The sequence below is a fragment of the Equus asinus genome, chromosome 9, assembly GCF_041296235.1.
Source record: "Equus asinus isolate D_3611 breed Donkey chromosome 9, EquAss-T2T_v2, whole genome shotgun sequence".
NCBI lineage: Eukaryota > Metazoa > Chordata > Mammalia > Perissodactyla > Equidae > Equus > Equus asinus.
The window spans coordinates 92,144,218-92,164,364 of record NC_091798.1 but is presented as its reverse complement, the minus strand read 5'-3'; the positions used below and the strand labels follow the sequence as shown (position 1 = coordinate 92,164,364).

Genomic DNA, 20,147 nt, shown 5'->3' with positions numbered 1-20,147 from the left:
CTTGCCCTCTCTCACCATATACAACACTCATCTTTAACTCAGCCCAAGGCCCACCTCTATGAAAGGGTCTCTGCCCTCTGGAAAAGCTCATCACTCACTCCTTGGTGCTCCCATTTCTCTGTGAAGACCCTGAAACATCCTTGCTGTGGTCTCGCTTTCACTGATCTCTGAATTCCAAGTATGGAGTACATGGCCTGGCTCTGAGTAGGTGTTAACAACCATTTCTTGATGCACAAATGAATAAATACCATGTACCCACAGAGTGGTATCTGTTACTTACTATTTTTCCCTGGGAAGATGGGGTGGTGGCTGATGTAGGTAGCTGCCCTCAAGCTGGGCCCTAGGTGATGGGCCTTCCAGAAAAAGGGAATTGCATTTCTTTCCCTTAGAGGATAATGGCTTGCTTTATAAATGTTTTATTACTATGTCCTTTGGGGGTGCCTTGGAAGCATTTGGAAGAAGGTTCAAAATACAACTCTTAACCAAGGGCTAAAAAAATACTTTTTGGAGGAAATATTCCATTTTGAAAACCATACCTGGTGCTGATTTTTTTTTAGTAATGTTCCATTCTGGAAAGCAGTCACTTACGTGGTGCTGGTACGACTTTAGTGAACTTCCCAGAGAGGAAGTGTTTAGTTCCCTGGAGCAAAAACTGTTCTTACATTGTATAATTAAGAGATAATCACTTTTGCTTTGTAACACAAACAAATTGTTTAGTTTCCAGCTCAGGATTAACAGTTGTGCAAGAAAATCTCAGATGATATTATGGTGAGTATTGGAAACATGATTCCATTTATTAAGGAAACTATAATATTGACCTGTTCCCCTTACAAGTGTGAGGTAATTTATGAGTGCCTTATTTTCTAACTGTCGCTCTGTCTACAGAAGGCTCAGGAGACAGAAGAGAATTCGGAGGCAAACTGTTAACCGTTTCCTTCTAACCTCAGTCTTCTAAGTTTGCTGTGATTTCAAACTCAGACATCCATCTACATCTACCCCGATATACATCCTTTCTATGTGTACGCATACACCCCTCTGCCAAGCTCATACCGTAGGGCCTCGGAAACATCCACTTCTTCCCATTCCATCTGTCAAGTCCTCATCAGTTGTGTAATCTCTGGCCTTCCAGTTCAGTTCTCAGCTTTCACCAGTTTCTTTGCCTTCTCTAAACCGTCTTGTGCATTTTTATGGGCAAGGCTTTCCTAATATTACTCATGTCCTTGTGTATACACACACACACATGCACACACATACACACATGGTGGGTCAGTCCTGGGGTCTAGTCTAGCTCTGTTTTATGAGGGCTCAATTTTTTTTTTCACTCCTAGAATATGCTAAGTTTCCAATTTCACCTCTGAAACCATCCACAGCTGTGAGATATGCCATGGTTTTATTTATCTATTTTTTTGAGGAAGACTAGCCCTCAGCTAACTCCTGCCAATCCTCCTCTTTTTGCTGAGGAAGACTGGCCCTGAGCTAACATCCGTGCCCGTCTTCCTCCACTTTATATGTGGGACGCCTACCACAGTATGGCGTGCCAAGCGGTGCCATGTGCGCACCCGGGATCCGAACGGGTGAACGCCAGGCCGTGGAAGCAGAACATGCGTGCTTAACCGCTGCCCCACCAGGCCAGCCCCCTGTTTTCTGTAATCCATTCACCAAACACAACGTGCTTAGGTGTCAGGGATTCAGGGCAGGGATTCTGGTTGTCCTTCAACATTCTACTTTTCTTCCATACTACTAGAATTTTAGCCAGGCACACGATCACCCAGAAGATCACTGCATTTAATCAATTCTTCATTTTATAAACCACTAAGAAAGAAATGATACCCAAGATGGGGAGTCCAATAGGTTAGCACTGCATAAACATGGATTACCATGGATTACACCTTCCTAGCAAGACACTGAGAGTCTGATTTATTCCAAAGAAAATCCTGGAAGCTCATTTGGAAATGATTTAATATTGAAGCTCCAATAGTGTTGGTTATAAATCCATCTCGACATTTCTCAAAATGGTACGAGGACTTGCTGAAGTAGGAGCTGGGCGTTTTCTCAGAAGGTTTCATTACAGGTCAAACCACACCGCATCCCCGCGCCCGCCGCACCCGCCGGGCAGGGCTCGGGACACAGGGGCGAGCCGCACAGACGACAGCCGGAGCGGACCGAGGAGACACCCTGCGCCCGCGCCCGGCCCACCTGCCCGCCGGCCAGCCCGGGGCTGTGTCCCCCATCCCCGGCGCGCTGCGGGCCGCGGGCGCGCGTGGACACCGACCCCGCCGGGCGCGCCCTGGGCGCAGGGAGGCGGCGATGGGGCTGGTGTTCCGGGCGGCCGTGGCCGCGCAAGGCCTTGGAGAGGACCTGAGGGGCGCGGCGGTCCGGCCCTGGAGGGGCCTGTCCCGGACCCCAAAGCACGAGGCGCCCCGGGAGGAGGAGGCGGAGGCGGCCGGACCCGAGTTCCGTGAGTCCCGGGACGAGGTCTGGAAACGGGGCGGGGCGGCGCCGGGGGCTGGGGGGGAGGACCTAGTTCCGAAGGGACGCAGCGGGGAGCACGTCGGGGTGGGGGACTCGGCCGGGGCAGCCGAGGCCATCCTCCACGTCTGCACCCGCTGTGGGCCGGGTCTCAGCTGTGGAGCCACCCCGCCCGAGTTTGGGTTCACATTTCTCAGGATGTTTTAACTCAGGTGGAACCTGCACTGTGGATGGAAGGAAAGGGTTACCCTTTCAGTTTAAGGAAGAATATTTTTAAAGAAATGATTAAGCCCTTGTGCAAATAAGGAAAGAGTTTTATGTGCTCATATCTCCTATATCCTGACCCATGCGCTGCTTCATTGTGTGACTTTAAATAAGTCCCTTAATCTTTCTGTACGTAAGTGTTTAAAGCATGGAATGGATCATCTGTGCCTTGGGAATAAATTTATAGCGTAAATTGAGGCTCACTGTTGAAGAGTCTTCAAAAGTTGAGAATGATAGTAAGTCCATTAACAGGGCGCCCTATCGGGCTGACTGGGATAGCCTCGTTTCCTAAAATCCAGCCTTGAGGGCAGAACACCAGTTCCTCAATATGATGTGCGAATGGTTCATTCATTCATTCATTCATTCACTAGAATATTCATTCTAGAAATATTTTCAAGGGCTTACTCTTTGCCAGACAAGTTCTAGAAGTGGGGATGCAGAGGCGTGACAGCCTCTGCTCCCCTGGAGCTCTCAGTCTGGTTGTGGTGGGGTGTTGATAGACGATACAGCAAGTAAGCAAATGAAGAAGGTAAGTCCAGGCAGTGGTAAGTGCTGTGGGGGCTGTGACTGGGACAAGAGCACAGAAGGACTTTGCATTTGGTGATCGAGGCACGGAGGACACAGGAGCAAATGCCTGGATGAACCGGTCATGGGAAGTTCAGGGGGAGAGCATGACAGGCAGAGCAGCAGCAAATGCAAGTTAGGAATGGAACAGACACATCCTTGAAAGAGGAGGACGACCAGCCTGGCTGGAGGTTAGGGAGGGAGGGGGAGAGCAGTGAGGTTGGGGCCTGGATGCCCAAGAAAGAAGCTTACATTTGGTATCGTCGGTATTTTTAATTTTAGCCATTCTCATAGGTGGGTATTGGCATCTTGGTGTGGTCTTAATTTACGTTTCCCTAGTGGCTAATGATGTTGAACATCTTTCCATGTGTTTATTTGCCATCTGTATATCCTCTTTGGTTCCTCTTTGTTCCATTGACCTCTTTCCCCTATTTTTTAATTGGGTTGTTTGTTTTCTTACTGTTGAGTTTTGAGAGTTCTTGATATACTCTGAATACAGTTCATTTGTCAGGTATGTGACTTGCAAATATATTCCCCCAGTCCGTAATTGGTCTTTTTATTCTCATAGTAGTGCTCTTCACAGAGCCAAGTTTTAAATTTTGATGAGTTCCGATTTATTGATTTTTTTCTTTTATGGTCGTGCTGTTGGTGTGATGTCTAATAACTCTTTTTCTTAACCCCAGGTTATGAAGTTTTTCTCCTGTGTTTGCTTCTAAAAGTTTTATGGTTTACGTTTTTATCTGTGATCCATTTGGGGTTAACTTTTGTATAAGGTATGAAATTTACATCAAAGTTCATATTTTTTTATCTGAACCTCCAATTTTCAAATACATTTGTTGAAATGATTATCCTTTCTCCATTGTCAAGGGCTTCAAGCCTTTGTCAAAAGTCAATTGGCTATGGGGGCTGGCCCCGTGGCCGAGTGGTTAGGTTCGTGTGCTCCGCTGCAGGCGGCCCAGTGTTTCATTGGTTCGAATCCTGGGCGCGGACATGGCACCGCTCATCAAACCACGCTGAGGCGGCGTCCCACATGCCACAACTGGAGGGGCCCACAGCGAGGAATGTACAACTATGTACCGGGGGGCTTTGGGGAGAAAAAGGAAAAACTAAAATCTTTAAAAAATAATAATAATAAAATATTAAAAAAAAAAAAAGTCAATTGGCCATGCTTGTGAGGGTTTATTTCCAGACTCTGGAACAAAATGTATTTTGTTCCATTGATATTTGAGTCTCTCTCTTTGCCAATACCATGCTGTATCGATTATTGTAGATTTATAATAAAATTAAATATTGTGACTCCTCCAACTTTATTCTTCGTTTTCAAAGTTGTTTTGGCTATTCTAATCCCTCTGCCTCTTCATATAAATTGTAGAACCAGCTTCTTTATAGCTACAAAATATCTTTCTGCCATTTGATTGGATTGCATTAAATCTCTACATCAATTTGGGGAGAATTGACATCTTTCCTATGTTGAGTCTTCCAATCCATAGACATGATACAGCTTTTCACCTGTTTAGGTATTCTGTGATTTCTTTCATCAGCATTTGTGTTTTTTTGGTATGGAGAAATTGTACAAGTTTTGTTGGATTTATACTTAAGTATTTTGATTTTTTTGATCTATTGTAAATGGTATGATTTTTTAAAATTTTCATTTCCATTTGTTGATTACCCATATATAGACACATGATTGATTTTTATGTGTTGACCTTGTTTCCTGCAACCTTGCTAAAGTCACTTATTAATTCTAGAGCTGTTTTGTACATTTCTTTGGATTTTATATGGAGACAATCAAGTTGTCTGAACTTAGAGTGTTGCAGTAGCCAGAGTGTCAGCATTCATGTCAGTTCTCCAAGCCCCCGTCCCCGCAGGGAGATGCAAAGAGTGCCAAGTGATTTCTGCCCATGCAATAGGTTGTGTTGCAGAAGAACCCTGCACTCAGGGAACCCGTATCTTTTGTAATGGGCAGTAAGCATGCCTTACTATCGCTGTCTTCAAGGCTGCGAGCAACCTGCCCTTTGCTCCAGAGGAAGACATTCTTTCTCTCTTCCAGTGCAGCTCACCATACAAACATCCATGAAAAGATAGTTCAGAACAAAGGCAGTCAGTGCTTCTGCTTGTAAGACGTGCAGAAACTGGAGAGACCTGTGGAGAATTGTCTCCCAGTGCCATGGTGATGGGGATGCCATCATCTTGTCACCCCTTGCGTTAGTTTGCTAGGGCTGCCGTAATGAAGTACACAGATTGGGTGGCTTAAACAACAAAAATTTACGTCCCAGTTCTTGAGGCTAGAAGTCCGGGATCAAAGAGCCTGCAGGGTTGGTTTCTTCCAAGGCTTCTCTCCTTGGCTTCTAGATGGCTGTCTTCATGTGGTCTTCCCTCTGTTGTGTTTACATCCTGATTTCTTCTAAGGACCAGTCATACTGGATTAGCACCTCCCCCGACCGATGATCCCATTTGAACTTAATCACCTCTTTAAAGACCCTGTCCCCAAATACAGTTACGTTTTGAGGTACTGGGGCAGGACTTTAGCGTATGAATTTGAGGGGACACAGTTGAGCTACTACATCCTTACATTTCAACACATGGCTTCCGGGGTTGACAAGACAGGGGAAGAGAGACCTGGAGGGTGACACCGGGCTTTTCACTGACCCAGCCCCAAAGTGACACACCATCTCTTCTGCTTTCAGTCCCCTGGACAGACCTCACCTAATCGCATCCAAGCTGGGCTATGTACTTATCCATGGGTTCAGATCGTACGGAGAACCGAATGTTGATGAACACTAGCAATGTCTACTTCAGCATAGTCGTAGGCTTTTCTCGAGTACTATTTAGCCCTTCAGGTGCAAAAATGGAGCAGATAGCAATTGGGCTTAATCTCAGAGTGAGGATTCTGACTAACTAGTCTGAGTGGTGAGGGAGGCAGAGGTGTTTGCGTGGAAGTGATTTCAAACATGGACCATGGACTGTAAACTGGGTGGGGAGGAAGTAAGGACGTAAGGGATGAATAATGTGAAAGCATGGTGAGAACAGTGGCTTGGAGGACTGGAGCTTGTGGAAGTTCTGGACTGAGAACTAAAGCAGGTGAGCTGAGTGGATGAGAGGTGGTGTCAGAGAATGGGATTCTTGAAGTTGTCAGAGGTAGTGTAGTTTTTGATGATCAGGTCAAGAGGGTGCCCTGAAATTGGGTGATGAGGTCAGGGGGAAGAAGATTATTAGAGGTGAGGGAGTCAGGGAACTGAGAGACCAAGGTGTTGGGTTAATCATCTTCGTGGATGTTGGAGTCACAGAGCGGAACCAGGAGTAGGGTTAGAAGGGAAGCGCGGGTGCAGGTGGTGGAGGAATGAATGTCTGCCTCCCGTGAACCGACGCTCTGGTCTTGGGCTGGACTTGGTGGCATTTGAGAGTCTTTGGCAGATGCTGGGAACCTACTTGGCAACGCGTCTACAAAATCTCTCGTAGGGTCCTTTATCTTTGGAGAAAGTGTCTTGCTGATTTCACATCGTTCCAGTTCTGGCTTTATCCCCAGTGTTGGGGTTGTCTGCTGAGAGCCCCCCAGCTCCCCTACTTGACAAAAAACTCAATACATTTTGTAATCTTCTCTATGCTACTTGATAAAACCTGCCATCTCAATGTGTGTCTGCGTGTGATGTGTCATGTTTGTAGTAGGTGTGAATCGACTTGAGCTCCTTTCATATAAGTGGGAATAAAACGTGTTCATCCCTTTTAGCCTTGGGGCAGCTTTCTATGGGGGCTGCGTTTTAAGGGTTTGTTTCTGCAGGCCTGGCGTCTGCCCAGGGTTCTGCAGACAACAGTTTTGTCTCGGTAAGCTTGTGTGGAGCGTTTGAGCTCTTCCCTGTCTAATCTTGCACAAACATTCTACAGACAACCTCCCCTGGGAAGTCCGTGGCCACCGTCCAAGCTCTTAAAGCCAGATCCTAAATTGCTGACTTCAGGGTGGTCCTTGGGAATCATGTTTTGTTTGGGACCAGGAATATTTTAAGGGGGTGAAAACACTTGAAGTGGGAGGAGAAAGTGGAATCTTGATAATACAATTTTATAAAATATTGAAGCAAATTCCCGTGTCCAAGTGTGACAAGCTCAAGGCTGTTGTTTCAAGTTTTGAGAGTTATGAGGTTTGCTTTCTCTTCATCTCCCTTCGGTTAGTTCCCTCAGTCATGCTTGCTTGTTTTCTTTCAGTACTGCCAAATGAGAGAAGCTTCCAGAATGCTGCTAAAAGCAATAACTTGGATCTTATGGAGAAGCTGTTTGACAAGAAGGTTAACATTAACGCAGTGAACAATGTGAGTAGAAGTCGCAAATGTGACAAGTAACTGCTCTAAGGGTGGCTTGGGTTTATAAATAATAATAAAATGATTGTGTTGAATGAAATGAGGGAGATATCCTCTGTTGGCAATCCCAGAATGTTTAAGCTAAATGTGGGACCAAGCAGTGGAATAGCATCTGGGGAGTTTACTTTATCAGAGGGGAGGTGTCCAGGGTCTTTATGCATCTGTGCAAAGTCTGTGGGTGGGCAGGCAAGCCAGCTGTCAAGGTTGCAGACCTAGACTTGGTCCTGGATTGCAGCCTATGGATCACTTTGGCCTCACACATTCTGGAAGGGCAGAACATCTTGCTACACAAGTTACCATTGTTTTCTCTCCAATGGCGTCCTTTGTGGTTAGGGCCTTCCAAATTTAAAATCCAAAGGGGAGCATGGGTTTGCATTTTATTGCTTTTGAAATACAGCGCATCTGCATGTTGGGCAGTGGCCCTTTTCTGAAACCTGGCTCTTACCTACTTGTTCTTCAAGTGCCTGGGTTTAGGGGAGAAGTCCACTGCTAGAAATCTGGATTTCCTACTGCTTGGTTTTGTGGGCATTTCCTGAGAGTCCTTCAGGACAGGGTTTATCACAGTGAACAGGCTGGGAGCTGTGTCAACTGCCTAGGGCGATTTGTGGAGTGGTTCAAGGTGGGGGTGGCAGAAGTGGATTTAATGCTAAATGAAGCATAAGCTGTAGGGCGCCTACTGGACAGGAGCCTCCCAGGGCTCTGGGAGGGCTCCAGCAATATGTCTCCATGCTTATATCATTTTGTAAAATATGAAAAAGTAAGCAATTTTAACTACAGTCAGTTAAGCTTTCTGACTCTGGCTTTTTATTTATTTATTTTTTTTGAAGATTTTATTTTTCCTTTTTCTCTCCAAAGCCCCCCTGGTACATAGTTGCATGTTTTTAGTTGTGGGTCCTTCCAATTGTTGCATGTGGGATGCCACCCCAGCATGGCTTGATGACCAGTGCCCTGTCAACGCCCAGGATCCAAACCACCGAAACCCTGGGCCACTTAACCAGAGCGCACGAACTTACCCACTCAGCCACGGGGCCAGCCCCTGACTCTGGCTTTTAAAGAGAGCTCCCTAGGGCTGGCCCGGTGGTGGAGTGGTTGAGTTTGTGTGCCCTGCTTTGGTGGCCTGGGATTCTCAGGTTCGAATCCTGGGCATGGACCTACACACCACTCATCCGGCCATGCTGTGGCAGCATCCCACATACAAAATAGAGGAAGATTGGCACACGTGTTAGCTCAGGGACAATCTTCCTCAAGCAAAAAGAGGAAGATTGGCAACAGATGGTAGCTCAGGGCCAATCTTCCTCACCAAAATAAATAAATTAATTAATTAAAATTAAAATTAAAAAAATAAAGAGGGCTCCCTAAAGAGTATAAACTTCAGGTTTCGCAGAACCTGGATTGGTGCCAGGCAGTGAGGTCGTAGAAACTGAAGTCACACATCGTGTGCAGTGGAAGGCTGGTTAGCAGTTGTGCATGTGCGTACATGAGGGGGTGTGTGTTTATGTGGATGTGAGAATTTATGTGTCTATGTGTAAATTGTGTGCTTGTGTGTGTCTGATGTGTTATGGGCGTATGGAGGATTCATTGTCCATAGACATCCTAGAAAGAGTAGAAAAAATAGCAACATTTTGCAGCATAACAATTTTAAGAACCAAAAAAAAAGGGAGGTGGGGAGAGGAATCAAGGAAAGAAGGGGGTGAAAAGGAGAGAATAAGCGAGGATCTTTGCAGGTGGTATCTAGACTAATTGTTGAAAAAGCAAAGCAACAGTCATTTTTCCAAGTAGTAGGAAATAGACTCTCCAATGTACTTTGATAACTGTTTAAAAATTTTCACATACGTACAATTTTCTGACATTTTAAACCATATGTTTACATTAAATACCTGGTGAGCGAGTATAATCTAGGCCACTAACCTACAGTCAGTGTGGCGAGTGCTTATAAATGTGAGGAATCGTGCTGTACTTTCTAATGGCATCTCCTTTAGTCCTGTTCACAGCAAAGTGTTGATGTGGTTATTTGTAGAGTTCCTTAAAATGTGTGATGATAGAGACGGGAAAAAATGTAAGAGGTTTTATTGAATGATCGTGGATGCTGTTTTGGCTTGCATCCTTTTTCACAAATAAAGTTAATAGAGGAGTTTATAGCCCAAATTTAACATACCAGAACATAGCTCTAGATTGCAGACAATGTCAAGATAGCTCATGTTTTGTCAAACTTACTTTATTACCAGTTTAGCTACCGGGAGATCAGATGTTTAAACATTTCTCATATTTTTGTGATAAAGTGTTTATGTGAAGCAAAGGATAATAAATCCGTGCCCAAGCACCTTCTTTGGAAGCAAAAACAGTGTCTAGAATATGGGAAATATGACACGTGTTTTACTTACAAGCAAAACATCCATCGTCTGAAACATAGGAGTCTGTCTCTGGACATCCCAGGAGCACCATGCTGGCTTTCCTTTGAAGCAAAAAATACTCATAGCTTTCTATCTCTGTCTCTTTCTTTCCTTCCTTCCTTCCTTACCTTCTTCCTTCCTTCTCTCTTTCTTTCTTTCTTTCTTTGTTTCCTTCATTCCTTCCTTTGCAATTTATTTGTTTGCTTAAAATTTACAGTTTAAAAAATTACAGAAGAAAGACCATTTATGGATTGACCATCCATCTATGTGGATTGAAGTTTTTGTTATGCAGTATCAGTGTATGCTAAGCAGAAAAAATTTACCATTATTAGTGATTACAGATGGCGGAAAATACAACTTTTACTCTAATTGAAATGTGTTATATTGCTACAATCAGCGATGGGTTAGCAACGGATTTCAGCTTGAGGCATGTCCTCCACTGGATTGCTGAATTCTCTGGTATTATCTGATAACAGATGAAGGCAAGATTACACTGGACACGATTCTCAGTGCTTTCAAAGACAAAGGCCAAGAATACATAAATAATCAAAATGCAAACACCTGATAGAAAATTATGGCCGTTCAGGAAACAGGAAACTTAAAAAGGCCAAATAACAATGAGATGACTGAAAACACAAATTATGTTTTCCCAGATGAACCGCACAGCCCTGCATTTTGCAGTGGGGGCAAATCATTTATCTGCGGTGGATTTCTTGCTTAATCACAAGGCCAGGGTGGATGTTGCTGATAAGGTAAGCCCATCTTCGTTTGGCAGAGAGGATTGGAGCATAACCAATGATGGGGAAAATCTGGTCACTCTGGTTATCTTTTCTTCGTGTACACACAAAGTATTTCCATTAGCAGTGTTCATTTTGGAAAGTTCTCTTAGAGAATATACATATTATATGCTCTTTGTGTTTGGTGACTGAGTTACCTATAGGACTTCGACTTTCACTCATTTTCCTGTATTGACCTTGTGACCAGTAGCATGCATTTGCCCGGAGTGTAATTTGGGACATGGAAGATGGAAGCTGTCTGGCCTCAGGGACATTAGATCTTGACTTTGTCCTGTGAACCCTGATAAATAAATGAGGCTTATTTAACAGATACTATGTACTGGGCACCAGCCTTAGGACTCTGATGTTTAGCCACCCCCACTCCCCACCTTGTGAGAAAAACATTACTATAACACCCCATTTTCAGATGAGGCGCCTGAGACACAGAGGGGTTAAATATCTTGCCCAAAAAATTACGTCTAAGAAGGGGTGGAGTTAGGATTTGAACCTGGCTTATGTGATCCAGAGACCATGCTGTTAGCCACAAATCAACTCAACTATTTCTCTGCCTACATATCAACCCCCTCCTGCCCTTGAAGGATCTTCCACCTGCTTTCCCAGCTTCATTTAGTACTTTACCGTGGCACAGGGACACCACTGGGGCTGGAGAGACACAACATCGTCTTTATTGTCTCCAGGCGCAGAGAAAGTTTTTAGTTAATCCGATGGACCGTGGTTCTTGGTTCTTCGTTCATCCAGTGGACTGTGGTTCTTAAAGTGTTCGGGAGAGTCCCACAGAGCTCTTCTGTTTTCTTCCTGGATTGACTCAGCTGTGCTTTACCTTCATGTCTCACAGGGTCTGGGTGTAGAATGTGCTTAGTAAATCTTTGGAAGGTGAATGAATGAAGTCAGTTCAAACCAATCGGTCACCTTGTTGGTCTGGTCAACAATCATAGACATGCCTAGACTTGATAAGATGAGAGTTTCTCTTTTGTTTCACCAGTAGGACACGTCCCTCTCTGTTTTATTCCTCTAGAATTGGCGGGCAAGGAAATTGGTACGTAACAGAATCAGAATGAATACGTGCCCCTTTTTAAAAATTGGCACCAAAAGCACTCCAACCTTGTGAATGTAGCAAGTTGTATGATGGTGGTGGTACTTAAGGAGCAGATCGTTTACGCCTGGAAATTGTTATTTCGTTATTTTGCAACAGTAATTAGCCTTCAAAGGATGCTTTGGTAATAGACTTGATTGCCAAGAGTCTATTCTTATTTTGACATTGAAACTCTGATATAATAACTTTCTATTTTACTATAATTTTTAAATTAACTTACTGTGCAGTTAACTTTCTTTTTGGCATATAGTTCTATGAAGGTTAACACATATAGATTCGTGTAACCACCACCACCATCAGAATACAAGACAGCTGCATCACCCAGAAAATTCTCTCACGCTGCTTCTTTGTAGTCACACTCTCGCCCACCCTGGCAACTGTTGATCTCTTCTCTGTAATTTTTCCTTTTTGAGAATGCCTTATAAATGGTATCATATAATTTATAACCTTTTGACACTGACTTCTGTCACTCAGCAAAATGCCTCTGAGGTTCATCCATGTTGTTGTATGTATCCATAATTCCTCCTTTTTTATTGCTGAATAGTATTCCAGGGTATGAATGTACCACAGTTTGTTTATCCATTCACAAGTTGAAGGACATTAGAGTTGTTTCCAGTTTTTGACTGTTACAAACAAAGCTGCTATAAACATTTGTGTAAGTATTTGTGTAACCGTAAGTTTTCATTTCTCTAGTGTAAACACCTAGGAGTAACATTACTGGGTCATATAGTAAGCTATGTACGGGAAGCTGCCAGACAGTCTTTGAGAGTGGCTGTGCCGTATTCGCTCTCCCAGCAATGCAGCAGAGTTCCATTTGTTCCACATGCTCATCAGCACTTGGTATTGTCATTTTTTTCCCCTTAATTTTAGCCATCCTAATTGGTTTGTATTCGCATCTCATTGTGGTTTTAATTTGCATTTCTTTGATGTCTAATGATATCCAGCATCTTTTCTTGTGTTATTGAGCGTTTGTATATCCACTTTGATGAAGGGTCTATTCAAATCTTTTGAATTTTTTTAAAAACAAGTTGGGTTGTTTGTTCTCTTACTGTTGAATTTGGAGACGTCTTTATATATTCTAGACACAAGTTCTTTGTTAGACATGTGATTTGCAAATATTTTCTCATACTCTGTAGCTTATCTTTTTAGTGTTTTTCACAGAACGAAAGTTTTTAATTTTGATGAAGTACAATTTACCTATTTTTAAAAATGAATCTGGCGATTGGTGTTATATCTGTGAGTGCTTTGCCTAACTTAAGATCATGAAGCTTTTCTCATATTTTTCTTCTAAAACTTTTATAGCCTTGTGTTTTACATTAACATTTGTTGTACATTTTGATTTAATGTTTTTTTTTTTTTTTGAGGAAGATTAGCCCTGAGCTAACATCTGCTGCCAGTCCTCCTCTTTTTGCTGAGGAAGACTGGCCCTGAGCTAACATCTGTGCCCATCTTCCTCTACTTTATATGTGGGATGCCTACCACAGCATGGCTTGACAGGCGGTGCCATGTCCACACCCAGCATCCAAACCGGCAAACCCCAGGCCGCCAAAATGGAACGTGTGAACTTAACCGCTGCACCATTGGGGTGGCCCCCATTTTGATTTAATTTAAGTATAAGATATGAGGAGTAGGGTGAGCTTCTTTTTTAGCTTGAGTATGGATAACCAGTTTCTTCAACACCATTTGAGGGGCTGGCCCTGTGGTGGAGTGGTTAAGTTTGCGCACTCTGCTTTGGCAGCCTGGAGTTCACCGGTTTGGATCCCGGGCCCAGACCTAGCACTTCTCATCAAGCCATGCTGTGGTGGCATCCCACATATAAAGTAGAGGAAGATGGGCACAGATGTTAGCTTAGGGCCAATCTTCCTCAACAAAAGAAGAGGAGTATTGGTGGCGGAGGTTAGCTCAGGGCTAATTTTCCTCAAAAAACAAAACAAAACCCCATTTGACACCAGGGTCACCTCAGTTCTCAGCACTTTTGCAGTGCTGTTTGGACATGTCCCACATGTGCACCATCCAGGGGCCAGTCTGAGACCTGGCATCATGCTGTTCAGGGTCAGGTCCATGTGCAGGTCAGGACTGAGGCCAGGTGTGCATACTCGACTTTGTGGGATGGCTCTCCTGAGCTCCCACCTCTCCAAGATCATTCCCCCTGCTCCCACCCCATCCTCCAGCTCCAGGGCCCTTCCCCCTGTTCCTGGTCCTCTGACTAGAAAGACAGTGGTATAGACTCCCAGCTCTGCTGTGTCCGTCCCGCACCTGGGTTTGCCTCCAGGACTGAGAGAGGAAAGAAAGCAGTATGAGTCCCCCCACCCCCTCTTCTGATGACTTCCTCTGGTCAGAGAGGAGTCCCTCTGTCAGAGTTTCAGGTGCTGCCCAGCTGCTGCTGCTACCCCTTCCACTGCGGGGCTGCAGCTTTGGGAGTGAGGCTTGCCTGGGGCCGGGCCAGAAGGGAAGACAGACACAGCATCTTCCCTACTGTCTCCATTCTATAGGGTCCGCCTCCGCTCCTTAGACCAGAGAGAGAGGGCTGCTCCTGGAGCTCTTTCTGCCCAGGGCACAGATCTGTGATTTGCACTGCCTTGAGTCCCGACTGGAAGGTGTGGAAGAAAAACCAAAAAGCAAAAGTGAGGAAACCCCAATTGTTTATATTTTGAGTTCTGGTTTTCCTCCCTAGCCTGCCTGGTACCGTTTACTTCTCAGAGTACTTAACTAGCTGTTCCATGCATTCCGTCCAGAGATTTTAGTAGCATTTGGTGAGAGAGTCAGAGTAGGGTGTACTTATTCCATCTTACCCAGACCATAACCCCGAATCTTTAATGTACTGTAAAAGTGGGGAGAATTGTACAATAAACACCTGTGTATCCTTTGTCCAGGCTGAATGGCATCTTGTCTTTTTTTTTTTTTTGGAAGATTAGCCCTGAGCTAACATCTGCCGCTAATCCTCCTCTTTTTGCTGAGGAAGACTGGCGCTGAGCTCACATGCATGCCCATCTTCCTCCACTTTATATGTGGGACGCCTGCCATAGCATGGCTTCCCAGGTGGTGCCATGTCTGCACCCGGGATCCGAACCAGCGAACCCCGGGCCGCTGAAGCGGAACATGCAAACTTAACTGCTGTGCCACTGGGCTGGCCCACATCTTTTCTTTTAAACAGCATGTCTGAGGATTGCCATGTTTCTAAGGTATTAACTACACTACTGGTTTATGTCAGAGTGTAAGTCAGTTCTTGCAGAAATGATGAAGAGATGTTTTACCAACTTGTTCTCTTTGAGGCTTTCCAAACATAAATTTGGGGGCTCACATCAGCTTCTTGTAACTTCGCCTTGTGAGACTCAGATGCTGGCGGGTGGGAAATACAGTAATGCCTGATGTATCTCTGTACTTTGCTGTGAAAGTTTCACTAAGTTAAATATCTCCATAACTAATTTAATTATTCACAGTGCATTAGTACATAACTAATAAAATACCTTTTATAATTCAAGCAATGCCATGTTTGATTGGTCAGACCTGGCAGCTTGTTGATCTAAGCGGTGAGCCCTGAGTTTCACATGGCAGATGTGTCTTCTGAGGTCCAACACCTGTTTGCGAAGAGCCAACAATTGAACCCCTTCACCCTCAGTATTTATTCAGTGCCTGATGTGGGTAAGTCTCAATGCCAACTACTGGGGATTCAGCTAGATATAGGTTCTTGCTACTCAAAGTGTGGTCCTGGGACCAGAGCGCTGGCATTACCTGGGAGCTTGTTAGAAATGCAGACTCTTGGGCCCCACTCCAGACCTCCTGAGTCACAATCTGCAATTTAACAAGATCCCCAGGTGATGTGTCAGGAAGCACTGGCGTGCTTTGAGGGGCCTACAGTCTATCGGGGGAGCAAGGACCGAGACTGTAACAGATGGGTACCATCCAAGGCATTACGTGGTAAGGAACAAATGCATGGCCTGGACACTGAGGACTCCAGGTTTAGAGTGGGGGCATCCCCGAATCTTGGGAAGAGGCAGACTGGATAAATGGAGGGAGGCTCCTACTCCAGAAGTGAACAGAGGATCCAGATGGAGAGGTGGTGCTCAGAGGATCGTGACGAGCATCTGCTCTCGGAGCTCCTTATCTCTGGGAAGCGCCTCAAGTTCAGGTGTTCCCCAGGGGAAGTTACTGACCTTCTCACCTATGACCAGGCTCGTGATGAGGACAGATTGTCACTGACTGTGGGCATTTTACACTTACAGAGCGTCGTGTACTGACTGTGAGTGTAATCCATGACAGGCTCATGGACTGTCCCAGGCATGTCAGTTTCATGTCAGGAAAACTTAGTTTTATGAAGGTTCTTGTGGGGGGTTTACAGCTTTGAGCAGTGACTCTTTGCCTCTGAGGAATGATGGCTCACTCAGAATTTATGGTTTCAGAGACTCAAGTTGTTTGCAGCTTGAATTCCTGGCTTTTGGATTTTGTGATCAGTGTTTGAAATCTTTAAGTATCGGCTGCTTTGAAATTAGAAATGACCTCTTAGGGAAACATAGAGCTCCTATCAAAATTTGATTTATCGTCTATCCCAAATGTTTCTGGCCTCTTTTTGGACCATATGTGAAACTGGATTTAGTATTGTTGACTAGGGGCATTGATTTGTAGAGAAGGCTAAATTAAGGGGTGGGATTGTGTTTAGGGCACTTTTCTTGAAGAACCTCAACTAGTCATTGTACATCGTTGTTTGTTTGGAAATTGAGTGCAGAAATTGGTGGGTATTTTCATCATACTGGAATTATAAGCATATAGGGAGACTTCAGTAGACTAACTCCCTGTGTAGTGTGACAGCTGGAATGTAAATTTTATAGGATATGTCGTCTGCAGCAGGCTTTCTCAGCAGTGGCTCTATGACATTCTGGTGGGGTGATTTTTTGTTGTGGGGGCTGTTTGGGATGATTGGATGTTTTGCAGTGTCTCTGGCCTCTACCCACTGAATATCAATATCTCCCTTCAGTCATGACCATCAAAAGTGTCTCCAGATAGCTCGCAAAGGCCCCTGGAGGCAAAGTCGCCCTCAGCTGAGAACCACTGATCTAGAGCTACCCCTCAATAATCTGGGGCTTGCTTTTTCTCTTCTCCATGCCTGAACTTGACTGAGAATAAGAGAATACGTTAATGCCTTTCTGGGGCAGCCAAAATCAATGCCCAAAGGCTTACTACGCACTTTACAAATGCAAGGGCCCCACAGATCTCATTCCTTGTTTATTTATTCATACTCTGTCTATCTAACAAACTGGTTTCCTGGATTACAAACAACGGTCGATAGCAGATGCAAATAGGATGTGCTGGGAAGGCTTACTTTCTGGAAGGCACTTTTACAGAAGTAATGGATATTTTTTGGTAGGAATAAAAGGAAACAGAAAAGCAGATGCATGAACGTACAGATAAGGAACCTGAGGCTGACAGTTAGCCAAGGTGACTGAGATAATAGCGCTTGAAAGGGGTCGAGCCAGAATTTGAGGTCAATTTCGTTCAGTTCTCCAGACCATGCTCACAGTTTCCGCTCTATATTGCTTCTCTAACTTGGGGCCTGGAACACAGGTCCCAATTTTCCCTAGCTTACCTCCCTCCAGTCCCACCTTCCTGAGATGGCCAGTGCTAACTGCCCCCTGTCTCCTTTCACACCTTTCTTCCCGCTCATTCAGTCCACAGTCTGACTGCCCACGGCATCGCTGTCATTCAGTCCACAGTCTGACTGCCCACGGCATCGCTGTCATTCAGTCCACAGTCTGACTGCCCACGGCATCGCTGTCATTCAGTCCACAGTCTGACTGCCCACGGCATCGCTGTCATTCAGTCCACAGTCTGACTGCCCACGGCATCGCTGTCATTCAGTCCACAGTCTGACTGCCCACGGCATCGCTGTCATTCAGTCCACAGTCTGACTGCCCACGGCATCGCTGTCATTCAGTCCACAGTCTGACTGCCCACGGCATCGCTGCAGGTCGGCAGGGCCTGCTCAGAATCTCTCTCTCTCAGTTTATTTTGTGCACACACACACACGTATATGACTTTATATAGAGAGAATATTTTAAATAATTTATATATAAATAAGATTCTTTTGATAACTTCAGTCTTTTCTGTTTTTTCTTTTTTGTGTACCTTTCCCTTCTCCAGTAATTACATTTAACAATGTGGGATGAATTTATTTCTGTATTTTCCTCATGCTTATATAATCACATCCATATTGGTCTCTAACAATCTATCTACCTACTTACCCAGCTATAGGTAGACAGAGATATATATGTACATGAGTTTTTTGGTCGTTGCTTGTTTTATAAAAAAATGAGATTATCAGATAAAAACCAGACTATTGGTGGTGAACATGATGCAACCTATACAGAAACTGAAATGTAATAATGTACACCTGAAATTCACACAATGTTAAAAGCCAGTATGACCTCAGTAAAATTTTAGAAATGGATTATATTTTCTCTGCATCTTATTTTCCACACTTAACAGCTGGCTCACGGAAGTCTCTCCCAGTCACTTGTCAGAGCTCTCATTCGTTGTTTTGAATGGCTGCATGATGTGGCGCGACTGTTTCCCGCTTTGTTCAGTGTTCCTGTTTTGACGGAGATTGACCTTGCTCCCAGGTTTAAGGGTAACAGTTAACGTCCTTGTTTGTATAGCACTAGGTCCTAAACCTTATTTTCATGGGATAGATTCCCAGGAGTGGGATAGCTGGTTGGGTTTAAAGTTTTAATGGATATTGCCAGATTGCTTAAACTATAATGCTTTCATTTCCATTAGTACCTTAAGAGGACACCTTTTTGTCAGTTGGTTTAATTGCCTTTTTCTTGTTGATTTGTAAGAATGTTTCATATATTAGAGAAAGTAACCATTTATCTTTATTAAGCTACATTTAAAGCAATGTATCATTTGTTTATCATGAATCTTTCCATTTATAAGTTCTGATTAACACATGTACTATAGTCTAGATTTTCTTCTAATGTATTTGTTGTTTGGGTACTTTGTGTGTATATGAATAGGATTTCATTTTATTTTCTTCCAGATGGAGAACCCCTTGTGCCTGCACCACTTATTAAATATATTCATTTTCCCCATGAAATTGAAATATCACCTTTGCCGTATATTAAATTCTCTTCCTATTTCTTAATTTTCAACAGCTGAGTGTTAACTTGGCTTTTGTTGACTGAGATAGTGTGTTGTGGCTCATCCATGTGATGGATTCTTTTCTTCTCTCTTTTGGGGAAGCACGGCTTGACAGTAATTCACCTTGCAGCCTGGTCTGGAGGCCTCGAGATCATGCTCTTGCTGGTTAGAGCTGGAGCAGACCAGAGAGCCAAGAATCAGGTAGGTATGTGGGTCACTCCTGGACCCACATGAGCTGTCAGCTCACCAGTGCAGGAGAGGGAGGTCCTGAGATCACTGTGTAATCATCTCCCCACCTGGCTCTCTTCAGGATGGAATGAATGCCCTCCACTATGCAGCTCAGAGCAATAATGTGCGCATCGTGGAGTACCTCATTCAAGATCTTCACCTGAAGGAGCTGGACCAGCCCGATGAGGTGTGTTTCCTGCGATACACTCCCACCCAATTCTGCTTTCTTTCTGCCTCTGCCAGAGCTGCCAAAGCCACTAGCACAGACAGACCTGACCGTGTGGCCAGCTCCTCCCTCACCCTGGCAGACAGACCACAGAGCAGAAGGACAGCGTTGGTGCCAGCGGTTGCCCTGACACCTGCATGTGGTATTGAAGAAGCCAGATTCCTTCTTCCTTCTCTGCTCCCTCCTCCTGGCTGGGGTGCAGACAGGATCCACACCCCTGTGGTGTTCAGAATGGGTGCCTGCATTTTACTCTCTTAGGCCTGGCCTTTTTGGAATGTATTTGACCCAAGGCTCTGCAGTAATGAGTCAAGGAATATGCTGCAGTTTCACTGTATTTGTCTATATTCCTTTTCTTTTCTTAAAGAGATAAATAATTATAAAAGCTGCTGCTTAGTGAGGACTGCTAGATATTCCCGGAACTATACACAGCTTTGCCATAAACATCTTTGCTGCATAATTAATTGGGCGTGAGGCGATTTTGCCTAAAAAGTCTTTTGCCATAAAAAAGAAAATAACGAAAAATAAAAATAAAATTAATAACAATAGAAAGAGTTTTTTGCGAAAAAAAGAAAATACAAAACTACTTCAATGTGTGTAAAACGTGTGTGGATTCATGGCAGACACTGCACAGAT

At 44.3% G+C, this 20,147-nt stretch overlaps 1 protein-coding gene across 1 annotated transcript in view; it reads left to right on the top strand.

Annotated features, from left to right (window-relative positions):
- The first annotated feature begins 1,835 nt into the window (after positions 1-1,835).
- Positions 1,836-20,147, top strand: part of ANKDD1B (ankyrin repeat and death domain containing 1B) — a 55,764-nt gene continuing 37,452 nt past the window's right edge. Inside the window, exons 1-6 of the mRNA XM_014830070.3 lie at positions 1,836-1,851; positions 2,072-2,458; positions 7,495-7,598; positions 10,690-10,788; positions 19,163-19,261; positions 19,371-19,475. Of these exons, the coding sequence (XP_014685556.3) occupies positions 1,836-1,851; positions 2,072-2,458; positions 7,495-7,598; positions 10,690-10,788; positions 19,163-19,261; positions 19,371-19,475 (810 nt within the window). The remainder of the gene's footprint in view (positions 1,852-2,071; positions 2,459-7,494; positions 7,599-10,689; positions 10,789-19,162; positions 19,262-19,370; positions 19,476-20,147) is intronic.